Raw genomic sequence first — 24,492 nt, forward strand, 5'->3', positions numbered from 1 at the left:
TATGAAAATTCCTAGATTCCCAATGTTAAGATTTGTATTTTATTTCAACCCAGCATGCAAAACTAAAATTTATGGATAGAGGGAGGAACAGGATTTTCTACAATTTTGGGAATGAAAATATGGAAATATGGGGAATCCAAAGGTTAAAATAAACACTGGGGGCTCTACTGAACCCAGCATGCACACCTGGGACCCATGGATGGAGGGAGGAACAGGATTTTCTACAATTTTGGGAATGAAAACATGGGGAATCCAAAGGTTAAACACTGGGGGCTCTATTGAACCCAGCATGCAAAACTAAAATTTATGGATGGAGGGAGGAACAGGATTTTCTACAATTTTGGGAATGAAAACAATGGGAATACAGGAGTTAAAATTTGTATTTTATTTCAATCCAGCATGTAAAACATTGGCTGAATAGAACTGATGGACAGAGGGAGGAACTGGATTTTCTACCAATTATGGGAATAAAAACAGGGGGAATCTAGGAATTCAAATTTGTATTTTATTTCAACCCAGCATGCAAAACTAAAATTTATGGATGGAGGGAGGAACAGGATTTTCTACAGTTATGGGAGTGAAAATATGGGGAATCCAAAGGTTAAAATAAACACTGGGGGCTCTATTGAACCCAGCATGCAAAACTGGGACCCATGGATGGAGGGAGGAACAGGATTTTCTACAGTTATGGGAATGAAAATATGGAAATATGGGGAATCCAAAGGTTAAAATAAACACTGGGGGCTCGCTGAACCCAGCATGCACAACTAAAATTTATGGACAGAGGGAGGAACAGGATTTTCTACCAATTTTGGGAATACAAACAGGGGAACTCAGGGGTTAAACATTGTGGGCTCTATCCAACCCAGCATGCAAAACTAAAATTTATGGACAGAGGGAGGAGCAGGATTTTCTACCAATTATGGGAATAAAAACAGGGGGAATCTAGGAATTAAGATTTGTATTTTATTTCAACCCAGCATGCAAAACTAAAATTTATGGACAGAGGGAGAAACAGGATTTTCTACCAATTATGGGAATAAAAACAGGGGGAATCTAGGAATTAAGATTTGTATTTTATTTCAACCCAGCATGCAAAACTAAAATTCATGGATGGAGGGAGGAACAGGATTTTCTACAATTTTGGGAATAAAAACAGGGGAACCCAGAGATTAAACACTTTGGGCTCAATTCAACCCAGCATGCAGAACTGGAACCCATGGACAGAGGGAGGAACAGGATTTTCTACAATTTTGGGAATGAAAACATTGGGAATCTAGGAATTAAGATTTGTATTTTATTCCAACCCAGCATGCAAAACTAAAATTTATGGATAGAGGGAGGAACAGGATTTTCTACCAATTTTGGGAATAAAAACAGGGGACTCAGGGGTTAAACATTGTAGGCTCTATCCAACGTGGCATGCAAAACTAAAATTCATGGATAGAGGGAGGAACAGGATTTTCTACAATTTTGGGTATGAAAACATTGGGAATCTAGGAATTAAGATTTTCATTTTATTTCAACCCAGCATGCAAAATTAAAATTGATGGACAGAGGGAGAAACAGGATTTTCTACCAATTTTGGGAATAAAAACAGGGGAACCCAGAGATGAAACACTTTGGGCTCAATTCAACCCAGCATGCAGAACTGGAACCCATGGACATAGGGAGGAACAGGATTTTCTACAATTTTGGGAATGAAAACAATGGGAATACAGGAGTTGAAATTTGTATTTTATTTCAACCCAGCATGCAAAACTAAAATTGATGGACAGAGGGAGGAATGGGATTTTCTACCAATTCAGGATCATCTGAGAAGATAATTCTTTAGAAATTGCTAAAAGTGGAGGTTGAAGGAAACCATGGTTCCCTGGAAAAATCCATGGTTTCCTGGAAAATCCATGGTTTCCTGGGAAAATCCATGGTTTCCTGGGAGAACCCATGGTTTCCTGGGAAAATCCATGGTTTTCTGGGAAAATCCATGGTTTCCAGGAAAAATCCATGGTTTTCTGGGAGAATCCATGGTTTTCTGGGAAAATCCATGGTTTTCTGGAAGAATCCATGGTTTCCTTGGAAAATTCCATGGTTTGCTGAGAAAATCCATGGTTTCCTGGAAAAATCCATGGTTTTCTGGAAAAATCCATGGTTTTCTGGAAAAATCCATGGTTTCCTGGAAAAATCCATGCTTTTTATGGGAAAACCCATGGTTTTTATGGGAAAACCCATGGTTTTCTAGAAATTTCCATGGTTTCCTGAAAAAATCCATGGTTTTTATGGGAAAACCCATGGTTTCCTGGAAAAATCCAAGGTTTTCTAGCACAGTCCATTGTGCTGGATATTATGATATAAAATTGTGCTGGGAGTTCCTGGGTGAATGCAGGGAATGAACTCAAGGAAAATGTGAATATTTCCTATCCAGAGCAAATCACTTCCATAGTTTTGAACTCAGAAACACAGATAATGATTCAAACTCTGGGTTAACACTGAATTTTGCTTTTGAACAATGAAAGAGGAATCAAGTTTTCCATGGTCTCTCCTCCCCTGTTTCTAATAATTGAGAAATATTAATGAGATTTTATTATTCTCCTTGGTTATTTATTCCTCCAATTTTTAGGGTTTGATTACAGAAGAGTAATTTGGCTGCAGAGCACCAGGTCAGTTGGACACCCAGATCCTTCACCACAAAATAAGAATCAAATATAGAAATTAAAATGAGGTGTGAAGGCAAAAAAAAAGGGGTTAAAGCAAACTATTCAACCACACTGCATTAATACTCTAAAATATTCTTTAAAAATACAGTTCAGGAATTGAAAAACTGGTTCATTTTGAAAAAAGGATTCAAATTTCTGTTGCTGTACCTGGGCCTGCTCTTGGGCAGATGGGTGAGCTGCTTCCATCCATTTGTTGCAATGCTGTGGATCCAACCATCACCTGCAATGGGAGAATTATTATTATAATAATTATTATACAGCTCATTAATGGGTTTTTGGGATATAAAGTTGGCTTTTTGTTCACACAAGCAGCTCCAAAAGCATGGTTATTTAGGTAGCAAAATAACAATAAAAAAAGGATGAAGTTGCATCCTTTTACTCTTTTTGATTTAATGTTGTCCCAGAACCCTCCCTGCACTGAAATCTGGAATTAAAACACACCCAACCCCTTTATTTGGAGTAAATTGAGGAAATCATTTCCCCCCAGTGAAATTAATTAATTCCAACACACCCAACCCCTTTATTTGGAGTAAATTGAGGAAATCATTTCCTCCCAGTGAAATTAATTAATTCCAACACACCCAACCCCTTTATTTGGAGTAAATTGAGGAAACCATTTCCTCCCAGTGAAATTAATTCATTCTTTTCAAATTATTTTTGCCAATTTCAGTTTTTTCACGCTGCCTTTTCTACCAAAGCCACTCCTGCCAACCACCCCAGCCTTGTTTTTGGAGTGATCTGAAATGCACCAGAGGGCCAGAATTCCATTTTTATTCCTCATTACTCACTCAGAGGAACGTTGTCAGAGCTGAGCCCTCCAAAGAGGAAAAGCCTGTCCTCCCCTATGGGGGTCAGCGTGTGCCACGAGCGATCCCTGGGCTTCTCTCCACTGATATTAATCCTGGGGAAACAAAGAAATAAATAAAATCTTCAATCAGTGCTGAAATTATTTCATGGTTTTGTTTAAATTGATTTGGCAGAAAATTCCAGTTTGTCCTAGAGCCACCTTGGGTGTTTTGCCAAAAAGAGATGAAATACAGAAATAATTCCATGTTCATGTAGGACATTGATTTGGCAGAAAATTCCAGTTTGTCCTAGAGCCACCTTAAAAGAGATGAAATACAGAAATAATTCCATGTTCATGTAGGACATTGATTTGGCAGAAAATTCCAGTTTGTCCTAGAGCCAATTTGGGTGTTTGGCCAAAAAGAGATGAAATACAGAAATAATTCCATGTTCATGTAGGACATTGATTTGGCAGAAAATTCCAGTTTGTCCTAGAGCCAATTTGGGTGTTTTGCCAAAAAAAGAGATGAAATATAGAAATAATTCCATGTTCATGTAGGACATTGATTTGGCAGAAAATTCCAGTTTGTCCTAGAGCCAATTTGGGTGTTTGGCCAAAAAGAGATGAAATACAGAAATAATTCCATGTTCATGTAGGACATTGATTTGGCAGAAAATTCCAGTTTGTCCTAGAGCCACCTTGGGTGTTTTGGCAGTGCAAAAAGAGATGAAATACAGAAATAATTCCATGTTCATGTAGGACATTGATTTGGCAGAAAATTCCAGTTTGTCCTAGAGCCACCTTGGGTGTTTGGCCAAAAAAAAGAGATGAAATACAGAAATAATTCAATGTTCATGTAGGACATTGATTTGGCAGAAAATTCCAGTTTGTCTTAGAGCCACCTTAAAAGAGATGAAATACAGAAATAATTCCATGTTCATGTAGGACATTGATTTGGCAGAAAATTCCAGTTTGTCCTAGAGCCACCTTAAAAGAGATGAAATACAGAAATAATTCCATGTTCATGTAGGACATTGATTTGGCAGAAAATTCCAGTTTGTCCTAGAGCCACCTTGGGTGTTTGGCCAAAAAAAGAGATGAAATACAGAAATAATTCCATGTTCATGTAGGACATTGATTTGGCAGAAAATTCCAGTTTGTCCTAGAGCCACTTTGGGTTTTGCCAAAAAGAGATGAAATACAGGAATAATTCCATGTTCATGTAGGACATTGATTTGGCAGAAAATTCCAGTTTGTCCTAGAGCCACCTTAAAAGAGATGAAATACAGAAATAATTCCATGTTCATGTAGGACATTGATTTGGCAGAAAATTCCAGTTTGTCCTAGAGCCAATTTGGGTGTTTGGCCAAAAAAAGAGATGAAATACAGAAATAATTCCATGTTCATGTAGGACATTGATTTGGCAGAAAATTCCAGTTTGTCCTAGAGCCACCTTAAAAGAGGTGAAATACAGAAATAATTCCATGTTCATGTAGGACATTGATTTGGCAGAAAATTCCAGTTTGTCCTAGAGCCAATTTGGGTGTTTGGCCAAAAAGAGATGAAATACAGAAATAATTCCATGTTCATGTAGGACATTGATTTGGCAGAAAATTCCAGTTTGTCCTAGAGCCACCTTGGGTGTTTGGCCAAAAAAAGAGATGAAATACAGAAATAATTCCATGTTCATGTAGGACATTGATTTGGCAGAAAATTCCAGTTTGTCCTAGAGCCACCTTAAAAGAGGTGAAATACAGAAATAATTCCATGTTCATGTAGGACATTGATTTGGCAGAAAATTCCAGTTTGTCCTAGAGCCAATTTGGGTGTTTGGCCAAAAAGAGATGAAATACAGAAATAATTCCATGTTCATGTAGGACATTGATTTGGCAGAAAATTCCAGTTTGTCCTAGAGCCACCTTGGGTGTTTGGCCAAAAAAAGAGATGAAATACAGAAATAATTCCATGTTCATGTAGGACATTGATTTGGCAGAAAATTCCAGTTTGTCCTAGAGCCACCTTGGGTGTTTGGCCAAAAAAAGAGATGAAATACAGAAATAATTCCATGTTCATGTAGGACATTGATTTGGCAGAAAATTCCAGTTTGTCCTAGAGCCACCTTAAAAGAGGTGAAATACAGAAATAATTCCATGTTCATGTAGGACATTGATTTGGCAGAAAATTCCAGTTTGTCCTAGAGCCAATTTGGGTGTTTGGCCAAAAAGAGATGAAATACAGAAATAATTCCATGTTCATGTAGGACATTGATTTGGCAGAAAATTCCAGTTTGTCCTAGAGCCACCTTGGGTGTTTGGCCAAAAAAAGAGATGAAATACAGAAATAATTCCATGTTCATGTAGGACATTGATTTGGCAGAAAATTCCAGTTTGTCCTAGAGCCAATTTGGGTGTTTGGCCAAAAAGAGATGAAGCACAGAAATAATTCCATGTTCATGTAGGACATTGATTTGGCAGAAAATTCCAGTTTGTCCTAGAGCCACCTTAAAAGAGATGAAATACAGAAATAATTCCATGTTCGTGTAGGACATTGATTTGGCAGAAAATTCCAGTTTGTCCTAGAGCCAATTTGGGTGTTTGGCCAAAAAAAGAGATGAAATATAGAAATAATTCCATGTTCATGTAGGACATTGATTTGGCAGAAAATTCCAGTTTGTCCTAGAGCCACCTTAAAAGAGATGAAATACAGAAATAATTCCATGTTCGTGTAGGACATTGATTTGGCAGAAAATTCCAGTTTGTCCTAGAGCCACCTTGGGTGTTTGGCCAAAAAAAGAGATGAAATACAGAAATAATTCCATGTTCATGTAGGACATTGATTTGGCAGAAAATTCCAGTTTGTCCTAGAGCCACCTTAAAAGAGATGAAATACAGAAATAATTCCATGTTCATGTAGGACATTGATTTGGCAGAAAATTCCAGTTTGTCCTAGAGCCACCTTGGGTGTTTTGCCAAAAAGAGATGAAGCACAGAAATAATTCCATGTTCATGTAGGACATTGATTTGGCAGAAAATTCCAGTTTGTCCTAGAGCCACCTTGGGTGTTTGGCCAAAAAGAGATGAAGCACAGAAATAATTCCATGTTCATGTAGGACATTGATATGGCAGAAAATTCCAGTTTGTCCTAGAGCCACCTTAAAAGAGATGAAATACAGAAATAATTCCATGTTCATGTAGGACATTGATTTGGCAGAAAATTCCAGTTTGTCCTAGAGCCACCTTGGGTGTTTTGGCAGTGCAAAAAGAGATGAAATACAGAAATAATTCCATGTTCATGTAGGAACAGTTAATGGGGATCAAAGGGGTGAATCCTGAGGGGCTCTGGGTTCTCCACTACAAGGAAAAGGATTTTAAATGACAAAATGACAAAAGGATTTGTGGTTTCACCCCTGATCCAAAAGGCATCACCCAGACTGAAATCAATAAATATCAGGAAAGGGAGGATTCCTAAGCACAGAACAGATGGAGCTTTGTTATTGATAAAATTGAGATTTATTTCTGTTGGGCTGTATTGAAATTGATTTTTATTTTACTTGGGTTTGCTTGGGAATGTGAACAGCAAAGATCCTGATATCCCAAAAAATCAGTTTATCAGGGATTGCACAAGTGCCCTGCTCCACCTGGCACTCAAGGCCAAGCTGCAATTTTTGTTTAAATCCAAGTGAAGAAAAAAATCTTCTAAAATTGGCCAAAAAAAAATCAAACAGATGCTGATAATGGATAAAATTTCAATTTTCATGCACAAGAAACGATCTCAGTACCAGAAATAACCAAATATTGAATGAGTTTAGTAGAGCTCAAGGCAGGTGGGCAGGGCAGCTGAAATGAATTTTGCAATTTGCTGCTGGATGCTAATGCTAATTTATTCATTAATAAATAATTATTAGATCCTTTTGTGATCAGAGGAATAAATAATAATGAATAAATACAAACACTTGATCTCCTGGCAGGTGCCAACAGCAGCAAACACTGAAAACTCTTTTTTTCCACCAATAACTTAAGGGGTTTTTTCAGTTTTTTAAATATATTCTTTCAGTTTCTAAAACTCTGCAGAGGTGCTGCAAGAGCTGAACAGAAAATTCCTAAATTTACACTGATCCAATATATAAGTACATAAATAGAAATATTGATATATACTTTTACAGTGATCCAATATATAAGTATAGAAATAGAAATATTTATATGTAAATTTACAGTGGTTCAATAGGTGAGTATATAAATATATTTATATATAAATTTACAGTGATCCAATATAGAAATATATAAGTAGAAATATTTATATAAATTTACAGTGGTCCAATATGTGAGTATATAAATAGAAATATTTATATGTAAATTTATAGTGATCCAATATGTAAGTATATAAATAGAAATATTTATATGTAAATTTACAGTGGTCCAATATGTAAGTATATAAATATCAATTTGTATATATAAATTTACAATGATCCAATAAATAAGCATGTATTTATATTTTCAATATATAAATTTACAGTGATCCAATATAGAAATATATAAATAGAAATATTGATATATAAATTTACAGTGATCCAATATGTAAGTATATAAATAGAAATATTGATATATAAATTTACAGTGGTCCAATATATAAGTATACAAATATCAATTTGTATATATAAATTTACAATGATCCAATAAATAAGCATATAAGTATTTCTAGTTTTAATATATAAATTTACAGTGATCCAATATAGAAATATATAAATAGAAATATTGATATATAAATTTACAGTGGTCCAATATATAAGTATAGAAATAGAAATATTTATATGTAAATTTACAGTGGTTCAATAGGTGAGTATATAAATATATTTATATATAAATTTACAGTGATCCAATATAGAAATATATAAATAGAAATATTGATATATACATTTACAGTGGTCCAATATGTAAATATATAAATATAAATATTTATATGTAAATTTATAGTGGTTCAGTATGTAAGTATATAAATAGAAATATTTTTATATAAATCTACAGTGATCCAATATATAAATATATAAGTAGAAATATTTATATGTAAATTTATAGTGGTTCAATAGGTGAGTATGTAAATATATTTATATATAAATTTACAATGATCCAATAAATAAGCATATAAGTATTTTATAGTTTTAATATATAAATTTACAGTGATCCAATATATATGCATATAAGTATTTATATTTTTAATATATAAATTTACAGCGATCAAATATATAAATAAATAAATATAAATGTTTATATAAAAATTTACAGTGGTCCAATATGTAAGTATATAAATAGAAATATTTACATGTAAATTTATAGTGATTCAGTATGTGAGTATATAAATATAAATATTTATATAAAAATTTACAGTGATCCAATATATAAATATATAAGTAGAAATAGTTATATGTAAATTTATAGTGGTTCAATAGGTGAGTATATAAATATATTTATATATAAATTTACAGTGATCCAATATATAAGTATAGAAATAGAAATATTTATATATAAATTTACAGTGATCCAATATATAAATAGAAATGTTTTTATATAAATTTACAGTGGTCCAATATGTGAGTATATAAATAGAAATATTTATATGTAAATTTATAGTGGTTCAATATGTAAGTATATAAATAGAAATATTCATATATAAATTTACAGTGGTCCAATATGTAAGTATATAAATATCAATTTGTATATATAAATTTACAATGATCCAATAAATAAGCATATAAGTATTTATAGCTTTAATATATAAATTTACAGTGATCCAATATGGAAATATAAATGTTTTTATATATATTTACAGTGGTCCAATATGTGAGTATATAAATATAAATATAAATATAAATATAAAAATTTACAGTGATCCAATATATAAATAGAAATGTTTTAATATAAATTTACAGTGGTCCAATATGTGAGTATATAAATATAAATATTTATGTAAAAATTTACAGTGATCCAATATATAAGCATATAAGTTTTTATATTTTTAATCTATAAATTCACAGTGATCCAATATATAAGTATATAAACAGAAATATTCATATATAAATTTACAGTGTTCCAATATGTAAGTATATAAATATAAATTTGTATATATAAATTTACAATGATCCAATAAATAAGCATATAAGTATTTCTAGTTTTAATATATAAATTTACAGTGATCCAATATAGAAATATATAAATAGAAATGTTTATATAAAAATTTACAGTGGTCCAATATGTAAGTATATAAATATAAATATTTATATAAAAATTTATAGTGATCCAATATATAAATATATAAGTAGAAATATTTATATAAATTTACAGTGGTCCAATATATAAATAAACAAATAGAAATATTTATATAAAAATTTACAGTGATCCAATATATAAATAGAAATATTGATATATAAATTTACAGTGGTCCAATATGTAAGTATATAAATATAAATATTTATATATAAATTTACAGTGATCCAATACATAAGCATACAAGTATTTGTATTTTTAATATATAAATTTACAGTGATCCAATATATAAATATATAAATAGAAATATTGATATATAAATTTACAATGGTCCAATATGTAAGTATATAAATATCAATTTGTATATATAAATTTACAATGATCCAATATATAAGCATATAAGTATTTATATTTTTAATATATAAATTTACAGTGATCCAATATATAGATATAAATGTTTTTATATATATTTACAGTGGTCAAATATGTGAGTATATAAATATAAATATTTATATAAAATTTACAGTGATCCAATATATAAGCATATAAGTTTTTATATTTTTAATCTATAAATTCACAGTGATCCAATATATAAATATATAAGTAGAAATAGTTATATAAATTTACAGTGGTCCAATATGTGAATATATAAATAGAAATATTTATATGTAAAATTATAGTGGTTCAATAGGTGAGTATATAAATATATTTATATATAAATTTACAGTGGTCCTATATGTAAGTATATAAATATCAATTTGTATATATAAATTTACAATGATCCAATAAATAAGCATATAAATATTTATAGCTTTAATATATAAATTTACAGTGATCCAATATAGAAATATATAAATAGAAATGTTTATATAAAAAATTACAGTGGTCCAATATGTAAGTATATAAATAGAAATATTTATATGTAAATTTACAGTGGTTCAATAGGTGAGTATATAAATATATTTATATATAAATTTACAGTGATCCAATGTAGAAATATATAAATAGAAATATTGATATATACATTTACAGTGGTCCAATATGTAAATATATAAATATAAATATTTATATGTAAATTTATAGTGGTTCAGTATGTGAGTATATAAGTATAAATATTTATATAAAAATTTACAGTGATCCAATATATAAATAGAAATGTTTTTATATAAATTTACAGTGGTCCAATATGTGAGTATATAAATATCAATTTGTATATATAAATTTACAATGATCCAATAAATAAGCATATAAGTATTTTATAGTTTTAATATATAAATTTACAGTGATCCAATATAGAAATATATAAATAGAAATATTGATATATAAATTTACAGTGGTCCAATATGTAAGTATATAAATATAAATATTTACATGTAAATTTATAGTGATTCAGTATGTGAGTATAGAAATATAAATATTTATATAAAAATTTACAGTGATCCAATATATAAGCATATAAGTTTTTATATTTTTAATCTATAAATTCACAGTGATCCAACATATAAATATGTAAATAGAAATATTGATATATAAATTTACAGTGGTCCAATATGTAAGTATATAAATCTAAATATTTATATAAAAATTTACAGTGATCCAATTTATAAATATATATTTTTTAATATATATACTATACTAAATAACAGATAAATCTCCTGAGCTTTTCTTGGACCACAATATGGAAATAACTTGAATTTTGGAAAAAAAAATCTTCATTTTTTTAGGATTTCATGGCTCTGGAGCTATTTACCAATTTGTTTCCATCTTCTAAATTCCCTTTGAAGTTTCCCAAAAGCAAACTTACCTTCCAGACCAAGTCCAAGTGTCTAAATTCAGGCAGTGCAAATCATTCATCCTGGTTTGCTAAAACAAAGAAATAAAATAAAATCCCACTTGGGTTATTTTAAGCAAACAATAAACCAAATATTTCAGTGAGGCCTTCCTGGGACAGAATATTCCAAGCACCAATAATTTGAAGAAATCTGTACCCATAAATCTGAATTTTTGTGGCAGATGAAAAGCTTTTCTCCTCACAAAAACCATGCAACACTCTGGCAGAAATGGGGGGAATTTGAGCTTCTAAAAGTGAAGAATTTGTGGGATTTTTATCCAGTTCCTGCAAATATTTTGAATTTCCATCCACAGCACTGCTGGCAGAAATGGGGGGAATTTGAGCTTCTAAAAGTGAAGAATTTGTGGGGATTTTATCCAGTTCCTGCAAATATTTTGAATTTCCATCCACAGCACTGCTGGCAGAAATGGGGGGAATTTGAGCTTCTAAAAGTGAAGAATTTGTGGGGATTTTATCCAGTTCCTGCAAATATTTTGAATTTCCATCCACAGCACTGCTGGCAGAAGGTGTTGGACTCTGCTTGGCTTTGTGAGCAGAAGTTGGGTCGCTACTCCTTGGAGTATCCTGGTAGTGCTGCATTCCCAGAATTGTCCATCCAGCAAGGTTGATTTATTTAGGAGCCTTTAGCATTTGCCATTAAATCCAATGGGAATTGGAAATATTCCCTCTTGCTGTCTGCCTGGGATGGAGATGGAGAAGTGGAGGAATCTGTGCCTGCCTGGGGAGGTGGAGGAGGAGAAAAAGGGATTTTTGTGCTTTCCTTCCCCTGGGAGCTACAACCACCAGCTGGGATGTAGGGAATGGTTCTGGCCTTACCTTCCAGCTCCTTTTCTCCCTGGGCACTCCATAGATCTATTAGGAAAAAGAGGATTTTGCTCCAGGGGCAGATGCTGGGAGGCAGAGCCAGGCTGAGAGGAGGAATCCCTGGGAGATGTCCCAGGGATTTCAGCAATTCCACAGCTCCTCTGCCAAGCAGTGCCAGCCCTGCCAGCCTGCCAGGGCAATGGGGAGCAGCACTTTGGGGAGGGACAGCATAAACACAGCAGATGGTGAGGGCTTGGGGCATTGCCTAAAAACAGCCTAAACACAGCCTAAACACAGCCTAAAAAACAGACTAAAAACAGCCTAAACACAGCCTAAAAACAGCCTAAAAACAGACTAAAAACAGACTAAACTCAGCCTAAACACAGCCTAAAAACAGACTAAAAACAGACTAAAAACAGACTAAACTCAGCCTAAACTCAACCTAAACTCAGCCTAAACTCAGCCTAAACACAGCCTAAACTCAGCCTAAACACAGACTAAACTCAGCCTAAAAACAGACTAAACTCAGCCTAAACTCAGCCTCAACTCAGCCTCAACTCAGCCTGAACTCAGCCTCAACTCAGCCTAAACACAGCCTAAAAACAGACTAAAAACAGACTAAAAACAGACTAAAAACAGCCTAAACTCAGCCTAAACTCAGCCTAAACTCAACCCAAACACAGCCTAAACACAGCCTAAAAAACAGACTAAACACAGCCTAAACTCAGCCTGAACTCAGCCTGAACTCAGCCTAAACTCAACCTAAACTCAACCTAAACACAGCCTAAACTCAGCCTAAACTCAGCCTAAACTCAGCCTAAACTCAGCCTAAACTCAACTCAGCCTAAACTCAGCCTAAACTCAACCTAAACTCAACCTAAACTCAGCCTAAACTGAACCTAAACTCAGCCTAAACTCAGCCTAAACACAGCCTAAACTCAGCCTAAACTCAACCTAAACTCAGCCTAAACTCAGCCTAAACTCAGCCTGAACTCAGGCTAAACTCAACCTAAACTCAACCTAAACTCAGCCTCAACTCAGCCTCAACTCAGCCTAAACTCAGCCTAAACTCAGCCTAAACTCAGCCTAAACTCAACTCAGCCTAAACTCAGCCTAAACTCAAACTAAACTCAACCAAAACTCAACCTAAACTCAACCAAAACTCAACCAAAACTCAACCAAAACTCAACCAAAACTCAGCCTAAACTCAGCCTAAACACAGCCTAAACACAGCCTAAACTCGGCCTAAACACGGCCTAAACACGGCCTAAACTCGGCCTAAACTCAGCCTAAACACAGCCTAAAACACAGCCTAAACTCAGCCTAAACAAAGCCTAAAAAACAGACTAAAAACAGCCTAAACTCAACCTAAACTCAGCCTAAACTCAGCCCAAACTCAGCCCAAACACAGCCTAAACTCAGCCTAAACTCAGCCTAAACTCAGCCTAAACTCAGCCTAAACTCAACCTAAACCAGCCTAAACTCAGCCTAAACTCAGCCTAAACTCAGCCTAAACTCAGCCTAAACTCGACCTAAACTCAGCCTAAACTCAACCTAAACTCAGCATAAACTCAGCCTAAACTCAGCCTAAACTCAACTTAAACACAGTCTAAACACAGACTAAAAACAGACTAAACTCAGCCCAAACTCAGCCTAAACTCAGCCCAAACTCAGCCTAAACTCAGCCTAAACTCAGCCTAAACTCAGCCTAAACTCAGCCTAAACTCAACCAAAACTCAGCCTAAACTCAGCCCAAACTCAGCCTAAACTCAGCCTAAACTCAGCATAAACTCAACCTAAACTCAGCCTAAACTCAACCTAAACACAGCCTAAACTCAGCCTAAAAAACAGACTAAACTCAGCCTAAACTCAGCCTAAGCTCAGCCTAAGCTCAGCCTAAGCTCAGCCTAAACTCAGCCTAAACTCAACCTAAACACAGCCTAAACTCAGCCTAAAAAACAGACTAAAAACAGACTAAACTGAACCTAAACTCAGCCTGAACTCAGCCTAAACTCAGCCTAAACACAACCTAAACACAGCCTAAACTCAGCCTAAAAAACAGACTAAAAACAGCCTAAACTCAACCTAAACTCAGCCTAAAAAACAGACTAAAAACAGACTAAACTGAACCTAAACTCAACCTAAACACAGGCTAAACTGAGCCTAAACTGAGCCTAAACTCAGCCTAAACTCAGCCTAAACACAACCTAAACACAGCCTAAACTCAGCCTAAAAACAGCCTAAAAACAGACTAAAAACAGCCTAAACTCAGCCTAAACTCAACCTAAACACAGCCTAAACACAGCGTAAACTCAGCCTAAACTCAGCCTAAACTCAGCCTCAACTCAGCCTAAACACAGCCTAAACACAGCGTAAACTCAGCCTAAACTCAGCCTAAACTCAGCCTCAACTCAGCCTAAACACAGCCTAAAAACAGACTAAAAACAGCCTAAAAACAGCCTAAAAACAGCCTAAAAACAGACTAAACTGAACCTAAACACACACTAAACTCAGCCTAAACACAGCCTAAACACAGCCTATAAACTCAACCTAAACACAGCCTAAACTCAGGAGAGGATTTAAGGGTGCCACCATTCCCAGGAATTCTGCAGGAGAGGATTTAAGGGTGCCACCATTCCCAGGAATTCTGCAGGAGAGGATTTAAGGGTGCCACCATTCCCAGGAATTCTGTGAGAGGATTTAAGGGTGCCCTCATTCCCAGGAATTCTGTGAGAGGATTTAAGAGCACCATCATTCCCAGGAATTCTGCAGGAGACGATTTAAGGGTGCCCTCATTCCCAGGAATTCTGCAGGAGAGGATTTAAGGGTGCCACCATTCCCAGGAATTCTGTGAGAGGATTTAAGAGCACCATCATTCCCAGGAATTCTGCAAGAGAGGATTTAAGGGTGCCCTCATTCCCAGGAATTCTGTGAGAGGATTTAAGGGTGCCATCATTCCCAGGAATTCTGTGAGAGGATTTAAGGGTGCCCTCATTCCCAGGAATTCTGCAGGAGAGGATTTAAGGGTGTCACCATTCCCAGGAATTCTGCAGGGGAGGATTTAAGGGTGCCACCATTCCCAGGAATTCTGCAGGAGAGGATTTAAGGGTGCCCTCATTCCCAGGAATTCTGTGAGAGGATTTAAGGGTGCCCTCATTCCCAGGAATTCTGTGAGAGGATTTAAGGGTGCCACCATTCCCAGGAATTCTGCAGGAGAGGATTTAAGGGTGCCCTCATTCCCAGGAATTCTGTGAGAGGATTTAAGGGTGTCATCATTCCCAGGAATTCTGTGAGAGGATTTAAGGGTGCCATTATTCCCAGGAATTCTGCAGGAGAGGATTTAAGGGTGCCATGATTCCCAGGAATTCTGTGAGAGGATTTAAGGGTGCCATCATTCCCAGGAATTCTGCAGGAGAGGATTTAAGAGCACCATCATTCCCAGGAATTCTGCAGGAGAGGATTTAAGAGCACCATCATTCCCAGGAATTCTGCAGGAGAGGATTTAAGAGCACCATCATTCCCAGGAATTCTGCAGGAGAGGATTTAAGGGTGCCACCATTCCCAGGAATTCTGTGAGAGGATTTAAGGGTGCCCTCATTCCCAGGAATTCTGTGAGAGGATTTAAGGGTGCCCTCATTCCCAGGAATTCTGCAGGAGAGGATTTAAGGGTGCCCTCATTCCCAGGAATTCTGCAGGAGAGGATTTAAGGGTGCCATTATTCCCAGGAATTCTGCAGGAGAGGATTTAAGAGCACCATCATTCCCAGGAATTCTGCAGGAGAGGATTTAAGGGTGCCACCATTCCCAGGAATTCTGCAGGAGAGGATTTAAGGGTGCCATCATTCCTAGGAATTCTGCAGGAGAGGATTTAAGAGCACCATCATTCCCAGGAATTCTGCAGGAGAGGATTTAAGGGCGCCACCATTCCCAGGAATTCTGTGAGTGGATTTAAGAGCACCATTATTCCCAGGAATTCTGCAGGATAGGATTTAAGAGCACCATTATTCCCAGGAATTCTGCAGGAGAGGATTTAAGGGTGCCATCATTCCCAGGAATTCTGCAGGAGAGGATTTAAGAGCACCATTATTCCCAGGAATTCTGTGAGAGGATTTAAGGGTACCCTCATTCCCAGGAATTCTGCAGGAGAGGATTTAAGGGTGTCATTATTCCCAGGAATTCTGCAGGACAGGATTTAAGAGCACCATCATTCCCAGGAATTCTGCAGCTCTCCCTCCTGGATTTCCAAGCCAAAGCTATCCCAGCTTTGCCAAGATGGGAAAGCAGCTCCATGGATCCCTGAGCTTTGCTGACAGCAAACACAAACACGCTGACATTCAGGCACCAGATGTGTGAAGAGCTGCTGCAATGATTTTGGTTTATTTACCTCATTCTCAAGGTGAAACTTTTCCACTGAAATCAAACATCAGACTCACATCAACCTCTGGACTAACTCTGCTTCCTTCCCACTTTCTCCCAGTTCTGTTTTTCCAGGGGCTTACCTGAAGGAACTGAGTCCACATAACACTTCTGAGCCTGTTTGCAAATGATTCCTGGTACAACTGATTCCCATCATCATCATCACCATCATCATCATCATCATCTTCTTTTACCAGTTCTAGCTCCAAGTTTGGGAAAAGGTGCCCTTTCCTCCCAGAAAGATGAAGAGGAGAAGCCTCATGACACTTCCTGGCCCTTTCTGGTTCCTTGCAGAGCCTTTTCCCTGGGAAGATTTGTATTATGGTGAACCAGAAGGAGAAGGAGCAGCAGAGCAACCCCGTGTTTGCTCCTCAATTTCTGGAGAAAAGCAAAACTTCATCTTTTGGGGAGGAATTATTGCTGGGGTCAGGAAATTGAGGGGTTTCCTGCTGTCTTTAGCTTTTTCTTTTCGTGACTTACATGAATTCCTCAAGCCCCACTGAAATGTTCCCTCACCTTTTTTTTTATGTTTCTTTCCATTTATTTCTAGGACAGAAAATGGATCAATAATGAGAATTACACTTGCTGCTCTCCTACAGAATTAAACACATCTTTCCACCATTTCACTCTTCTCTGACACGGCTCCCCCAAGTGCTTTCACTGAAATTTAGCAAGATTTTAATGAAGCTGAATTAAAAAAAAAAATAAAAAAAAACCTTTGAAGATCAGAATGCTGCAGTCCAACAGAACCCTGTGAGGGCAGGGCAGAATGAGAGGTGAGCTGCAGATAAAGGAGAATTGCAGTGGCCAGGGCAGCACAAGGCACCTTTGCAGCCCCAATTTTGGGTTTGTCCCTCCCAGTTCCCTGAGGGAGAGCAGGGAGCACACACACAGCTCAGGGCTCACATAATTCTGATTTCCCACTCCTGATCCCCTTCATTTATCTGCAAACCCCCTTTGGACCAAAGCTCTGTGAGGAGCTGGGTGCAGCTCTCTGAGGTTTGAGGAATTCCAGAGATCCCAAATCAAAGGTCACAGCATGGCAGGGAGAGCAGGCCCTGGCTGGTGAGCACACACACACAGCTCAGGGCTCACATAATTCTGATTTCCCACTCCCCTCCAATCTCCTGATCCTGATTTTCATTTATCTGCAAACCCCCTTTGGGCCAAAGCTCTGTGAGGAGCTGAGTGCAGCTCTGGGGCTGGAGCAATTCCAGAGATCCCAAATCAAAGGTCACAGCATGGCAAGGAGAGCAGGCCCTGGCTGTGACAGCTGTGAGCTCAGCACAGGGCTCACATAATTCTGATTTCCCACTCCTGATCCCCTTCATTTATCTGCAAACCCCCTTTGGGGCCAAAGCTCTGTGAGGAGCTGAGTGCAGCTCTCTCAGGTTTGAGGAATTCCAGAGATCCCAAATCAAAGGTCACAGCATGGCAGGAACAAACAGGAGCCCTTTCAATTCTCTGCTTTTCTGTTTGCTCTGGAAAAGCACTTCAATAAAAAGCATTTCAATAAAAAAAGCACTTCAATAAAAAGCACTTCAATAAAAAGCACTTCAATAAAAAGCACTTCAATAAAAAAAGCACTTCAATAAAAACTTCCTGCAGGTGGGAAGGTGCTGCACATGGTGTGGTCACTCCAAGCAGCAGCAGTGCAGATTAGAAAGGAATGTTCCAGCAGGAAAATCAGGGAATAAAGGGCAGTTTGACACTGCTTGGTTTGCCAGGATTTGGGAATCCAGGGCTGAGGCTGTGGCAGCTTTCCCAAGGTGCAGCTGGAATCTGTTCATTCCCAAACTAATTCCTTCTCTTTTTTTACAGCACAACTACAGGAACACAGCACTGGGGGCTCTCAGAAGCTTCTTCACTGTTAATTTTGGAGACAGAAAACATCCAGGCTCATCCTCTAGCTGAGCAGGGTTAAAGGATCTAAATCAGCTGTAGTGAAAAGAGCTGAAAACTTCCATTAAAACAAAACACAAAGGTGCACAGTCACTGGTTGAACTGGGAGGGTTTAAGTTGCCTTACAGCATCTGTTTCTCACATCAGTGCTTCAGCAGGGAGGAGCTGAGCAGAAAATCTCCTTTAATGAGCACTGGAGAAATCCCAAGTGCTGCTGAGAGCTTTGGGTCTCTCCTGCTTTAATCAGGGGGCTTGTTTCACTTAAAAAGAGTCAGGAAGGGTAAAAATCACACAGCCACAATCCAACCCTGAATTATTGATGCACACATTGCACCCTTTTGGCCATGACCTCTTCCAGACATCTCTATTTCAGTCACTTATGTGCAAAAAGTGGCAAAATTCAAGTAGAAAGCCAACTCAAATCTGTTGTTTACCACACCATCATCTGTGTTTTACCTTTCCTGGGACAATCATTAATATTACAGACTGAAATATTCTTGTTTTTTTGTAGAGGGTGATGACAAGCAGCATCCTGCATACAGAGCCCTGAACACCCAGGTTAGGCCAAAAACATTGGGGATTTTTTTTCTAATTACAAAATGACAAGAAAAAACAAAAAAAAAAGGAAAAAAAAACTGCCAAAAGAATTATATGACTGCTAAGAAAATATTGAATTACCAGCACTCGTCCTCCAAAGATGTAACCTTTGTTTCCCAGCACAGCACATGTGTGAGCTGCTCGAGGCTGAGGTGGATCTCCACCCTGAAAAAACCAAAATAATCCTTAAAACACCACAAAAACCTCCTGGGCAGTTTTATTTGCTGATCTACAAACCATCAGGAAAAACCTCTGGAAATCAAATCTTAAAATTTGATGTTATACCACGAGCCAAAAAAATTCTCCCTGTGTAAATCAGAATGGAAAGTGGCAAAACTGGCTTTTCCTTTGCAATGGGAATTTCACATTTTGCATTTGGTTTTAGAGGGATTTTAGAACATCTTAAAAGATCCTTAAAAAGCTGCCAGACACTCTTTAAAAGATACAACTTCTGCTGAGTTCTTGCATAAACTCAGCTGGGTTTTATGAATTTTAGGGAATCTTTTCAGCTCAGAGCCCCTGGTAGGGCCTGGAGGGGCTGGGGACAAGGATGGAGGGACAGGATTTAAAATTCAGTAAAATCCAAATTGAGATTAAAAACCACTCACTCGAATTGTTGGCTGAGACCAAGTCTGTGTGGTTGTGTCAAAAACATGAACATCATTGTGCCATCCCCAGAATATCTGTCCTTCCTGAAACAAAAAAAAAAGAAGAAATTTTAAATAAAATATATATTTTATGTTAAAATCTTGCTGCTTATTGAAGGATACAAACCTGGAAGGGATCTGTCCAAACAGAAATTACACTAAAAGAGGCAATTTGATGAAAAAATGTGTGGTGAGATTTTAAGGATTCTGCAGCAGCTCAGATTCACCTTTCAGCTTTGGGCCCCAACATCAGACATGCAGCCAATTTCACCTGCTAAATTTCATTGTAATTCCACACTGAGAAATTAAGAAATTGTAAAAAATCAATTATTGGGTGTCAGTCTTGAATATTTGATGTCAGGAGATTCCTGTCAATGCTCTGCTCAGTCATCTCTGCATTAATGGTAAGAAATTGCTGTAGCAAAGTTGATAATCCAAGAATCTTTCTGGAAAATAAACTCAATAAATTAACTCGGAGTGTTTGTCAGCTAGACTTGGGAAGCTATAAATTCCTGAATATTTCTTCAAAGAAATAAACTATTAAAAATATATATTTTATATATATTAACATATAAATAATATATTTATAAAAATATAAAATTATTATTTCATATATATTAATATATATATAAGTATATATAAATATTATATATAATTATATATATTAATATATATAATATATATATTAAAATATATATATTATAAAAACAATTTTATAATATATATAATTATAATGTATTATATATTATATATATAATTATAATATATATAACATAAATTTATATTTATATAAATAAAAAATATAAATTTTCTATATTTAAAAAATTAAATATATTTAATTTTAATATTAATAATATATTAAATAAATAAATAAATATATAGTATTAATATTATTAATATTATATATTACTAATATATTATAATATATTATAAATATATATTATAAATATAATATTAATATATTATAATACATTATAAATATATTAATATTACAAATATATAATAATAAATGAATAAATATATACTAATATATATAAAATATATATATTAAAATACATATATTATAAAAACAATTTTATAATATATACAATTATAATACATTATATATTATATATATAATTATAATATATAATATATATTTATATAAATATAAAAACATAAATTTTTATATTTAAAAATTAAATATATTTAATTTTAATATTAATAATATATATTAAATAAATAAATAAATATATAGTATTAATATTATTAATATATTATAATATATTATAAATATATATTATAAATATAATAATATATTATAATATATTATAAAATATTATAAATATATTAATATTATAAATATATAATAATAAATGAATAAATATATATTAAATGAATATTAAAATTTTTTATATTTAAAAAATTAAATATATTTTTTATATTTAATTATAAAAAATATTCAAATTTTCTGGGATTTTCAGCTTTCAAAATATGCCTTCAGATTAAAATCCAGCATTTAATTCATTGCACTCCAAGGCCAGCACTGGGAATTTGGAATAGGTGGAACAACCACCCCTCCCAACCTGCAGCATCTGGAATTTCAAATTTCAAACAGAATTTCAAACCTAAAAAGATTCCGAATTTACATTTCTGCTGCTGCTATCAATAAAAAAAAAAATCAGATTTTCCTGCTCATCAAGGGTGACAAAAAAGATTTTTTTAAATTAAATCAGCAATCAAACCTCACCCAAAATGCATCGTGGACATCGAAGCAGTCGCTGAGCTCGTTGTGCCTCCGGCAGCCGTAACCTCCAAAGTAAACCAGCCTGGAACAACACCAATAATTCCAAATTCTCAAAAATGATTCCAGACACCCCCAGCCTCTGCTCCCCTCCCCAAAAGTTCATTTCCAGGGCTGTTTTCAGGCAAAAATGGAAATAAACCCCAGGACAGTGAAATGCCTCCTTTCCTAGTGAAGTTCCAGTGCTCCTGCTTATTTTTTTATTTATTTTCTGTGTCCAATTTTTGGCAAGAAATGTTCCCAAGGTTTGTCCCACAGGACACAAAAAGTCTTTTTTTTTGGCTTTTTGGCTTCAAATTAAATTTTTCAACCAAGCACTACAGAAGGATGCAGTTTTTATTTTCTGTCTCCAATTCTGTTTTTATTTTCTGTGTCCAATTCTGTTTTTATTTTGGCAAGAAATGTTCCCCAGGTTTGTCCCACAGGACACAAAAAATCTTTTTTTTTGGCTTCAAATGAAATTTTTCAACCAAGCACTACAGAAGGATGCAGTTTTTATTTTCTGTGTCCAATTTTTGGCAAGAAATGTTCCCAAGGTTTATCCCACAGCACACAAAAAGTCTTTTTTTTGGCTTCAAATTAAATATTTCAACCAAGCACTACAGAAGGATGCAGTTTTTATTTTCTGTCTCCAATTCTGTTTTTATTTTCTGTGTCCAATTCTGTTTTTATTTTCTGTGTCCAATTCTGTTTTTATTTTCTGTGTCCAATTCTGTTTTTATTTTCTGTCTCCAATTTTTGGCAAGAAATGTTCCCAAGGTTTGTCCCACACGACACAAAAAGTCTTTTTTTTGCTTCAAATTAATTTTTTCAACCAAGCACTACAGAAGGATGCAGTTTTTATTTTCTGTCTCCAATTCTGTTTTTATTTTCTAAATGGATTTATTGCAGGTGAATGGAATGCTTCAAATAATGAATATTGCAGAGAAAGTAATTTTATACTGTTTTTTTAATATACTTTTTTATCATTTTATACTGTTTTTAATGTGTTAAAATCATCTAATAGACCCATGATTGCTTTGTAAAATATAAAACATTCCACAAATTTACCTTAAATCTCCCAGCCCTCCCCTAAAATGGGATTTTATTTAGCATTAGTTCAGCTCACCATTTATTTCCCATTGGTTCATGTGAAGAAACTCTTGTACAAAATTATTACAAAATCCCCCAGCAAGTCAAGCTAAAAAGCAAAGTTTCCTCCACCCCAACCCTGAGTTTTCCTCACTTTTTTATCTTTTCTCTCTACAATTAAGACCAAATCAAATATTTTGAATATTTTCAGTATTTTTGTACCTGTTTTTGTACACCCAGCAGGAGAGTTTGTCCCGAGGTGTGGGAGGTTGACCTTTAAAATTTGTGATTTTTTTCCACCTGTAGGTTCCGGTTTTTGTTCTCAAGTTGACATAATAGAGCTTGAAAGGAAAGAAAAAAAAATGACAATGTGTTCAGAAAAAGCACAAATCAGCACCAGAAAAACCAACCCACCACCCCCAGAAGGGTGGAAGTAAAAGGGGAACTGGCAATGGATTTAAAATGGGAAATACAGCACAAAAATAAAATTAAAGTGGAGAATTGGCAGAAAGTTTCAGCAGATTTCACTGATTTTCTAGTCAGATTAGAAAATTTCTAACTTTATTTCTATCCAATGATTAAACAACTCATTTAATCTATTTTCTTAATTCAGTTCTCAGTTACAAGGAAAGCTGGTAGCTCTATTTTAACCTTAACTATTTTTTCTTAACTCAGTTCTCAGTTACAAGGAAAGCTGGTAGCTCTATTTTAACCTTAATTATTTTTTCTTAATTCAGTTCTCAGTTACAAGGAAAGCTGGTAGCTCTCTTTTAACCTTAATTATTTTTTCTTAATTCAGTTCTCAGTTACAAGGAAAGCTGGTAGCTCTATTTTAACCTTAATTATTTTTTCTTAATTCAGTTCTCAGTTACAAGGAAAGCTGGTAGCTCTATTTTAACCTTAACTATTACCTGATTATTTAAAGCAGTGAACTGCTAGCAAAGAGCAAAAAGTGATTTTCAGAGATTAGTCCCAATTTACGTTGTCAGAACATTTTTTAAAAAAACCAACTGGGAAAGCAGCGGCGTAAATATAGAAAGTTTCATTCATAAAAATTTCCCTTTAATTCGAATAAAAAGACACCAGATGAGCAATATTAGAGGTTATAAAAATGCAATTTTATGGGGAAAAGGCTGCAATACCCTATTGCTGTATCCTCTGTCATCAAAGCCCCCAAAAATGTAGAGTCTGCCATTGATGCTGGCGCCACAGCTGCCCGACATGGAGGTGGGCAACTCCCCTTCCATCAGGTGCATTGTCCTGCAATTACAAAATAAATACATTATTTAAACATTTTTCCAAGCTGCCAAAATGCAATAATCCCAAAGGGATTTATTCAGAGTTTTTAGATGTAAAGGTGGAAATCCAGTTTGGGCCATAAGGAGGAGCTGCAGGTGAAGCTGGGCTCCTGAGGTGGAAGAGAAATTCCAGGTGGATGTTGGGTGTCTCTAAAGTATTTTGATTTTTCTGGAGGTGAGATTTACATTAGGAGAGCTTTAATAGAGCTGGGACATTGATTATACAGAATTATATATTATGGAAATAATATAATATAATATAATATAATATAATATAATATAATATAATATAATATAATATAATATAATATAATATAATATAATATAATATAATGTAATGTAATATAATATATATAAAATATAAT

At 34.9% G+C, this 24,492-nt stretch overlaps 1 protein-coding gene across 2 annotated transcripts in view; it reads right to left on the reverse strand.

The window, feature by feature from the left end:
* Nucleotides 1-24,492, reverse strand: part of KLHDC1 (kelch domain containing 1) — a 37,558-nt gene that overhangs the window by 6,439 nt on the left and 6,627 nt on the right. For both annotated transcript variants that reach the window (XM_074544143.1, XM_074544144.1), the window contains exons 3-10: nucleotides 23,972-24,089; nucleotides 23,052-23,170; nucleotides 21,705-21,783; nucleotides 19,937-20,020; nucleotides 19,410-19,493; nucleotides 11,563-11,621; nucleotides 3,503-3,615; nucleotides 2,862-2,934 (exon numbers count right to left, since the gene is read on the reverse strand). In XM_074544143.1, the coding sequence (XP_074400244.1) occupies nucleotides 2,862-2,934; nucleotides 3,503-3,615; nucleotides 11,563-11,621; nucleotides 19,410-19,493; nucleotides 19,937-20,020; nucleotides 21,705-21,783; nucleotides 23,052-23,170; nucleotides 23,972-24,089 (729 nt within the window). The remainder of the gene's footprint in view (nucleotides 1-2,861; nucleotides 2,935-3,502; nucleotides 3,616-11,562; nucleotides 11,622-19,409; nucleotides 19,494-19,936; nucleotides 20,021-21,704; nucleotides 21,784-23,051; nucleotides 23,171-23,971; nucleotides 24,090-24,492) is intronic.

Source organism: Zonotrichia albicollis, chromosome 6, assembly GCF_047830755.1.
Source record: "Zonotrichia albicollis isolate bZonAlb1 chromosome 6, bZonAlb1.hap1, whole genome shotgun sequence".
In the NCBI taxonomy this organism is placed as follows: domain Eukaryota; kingdom Metazoa; phylum Chordata; class Aves; order Passeriformes; family Passerellidae; genus Zonotrichia; species Zonotrichia albicollis.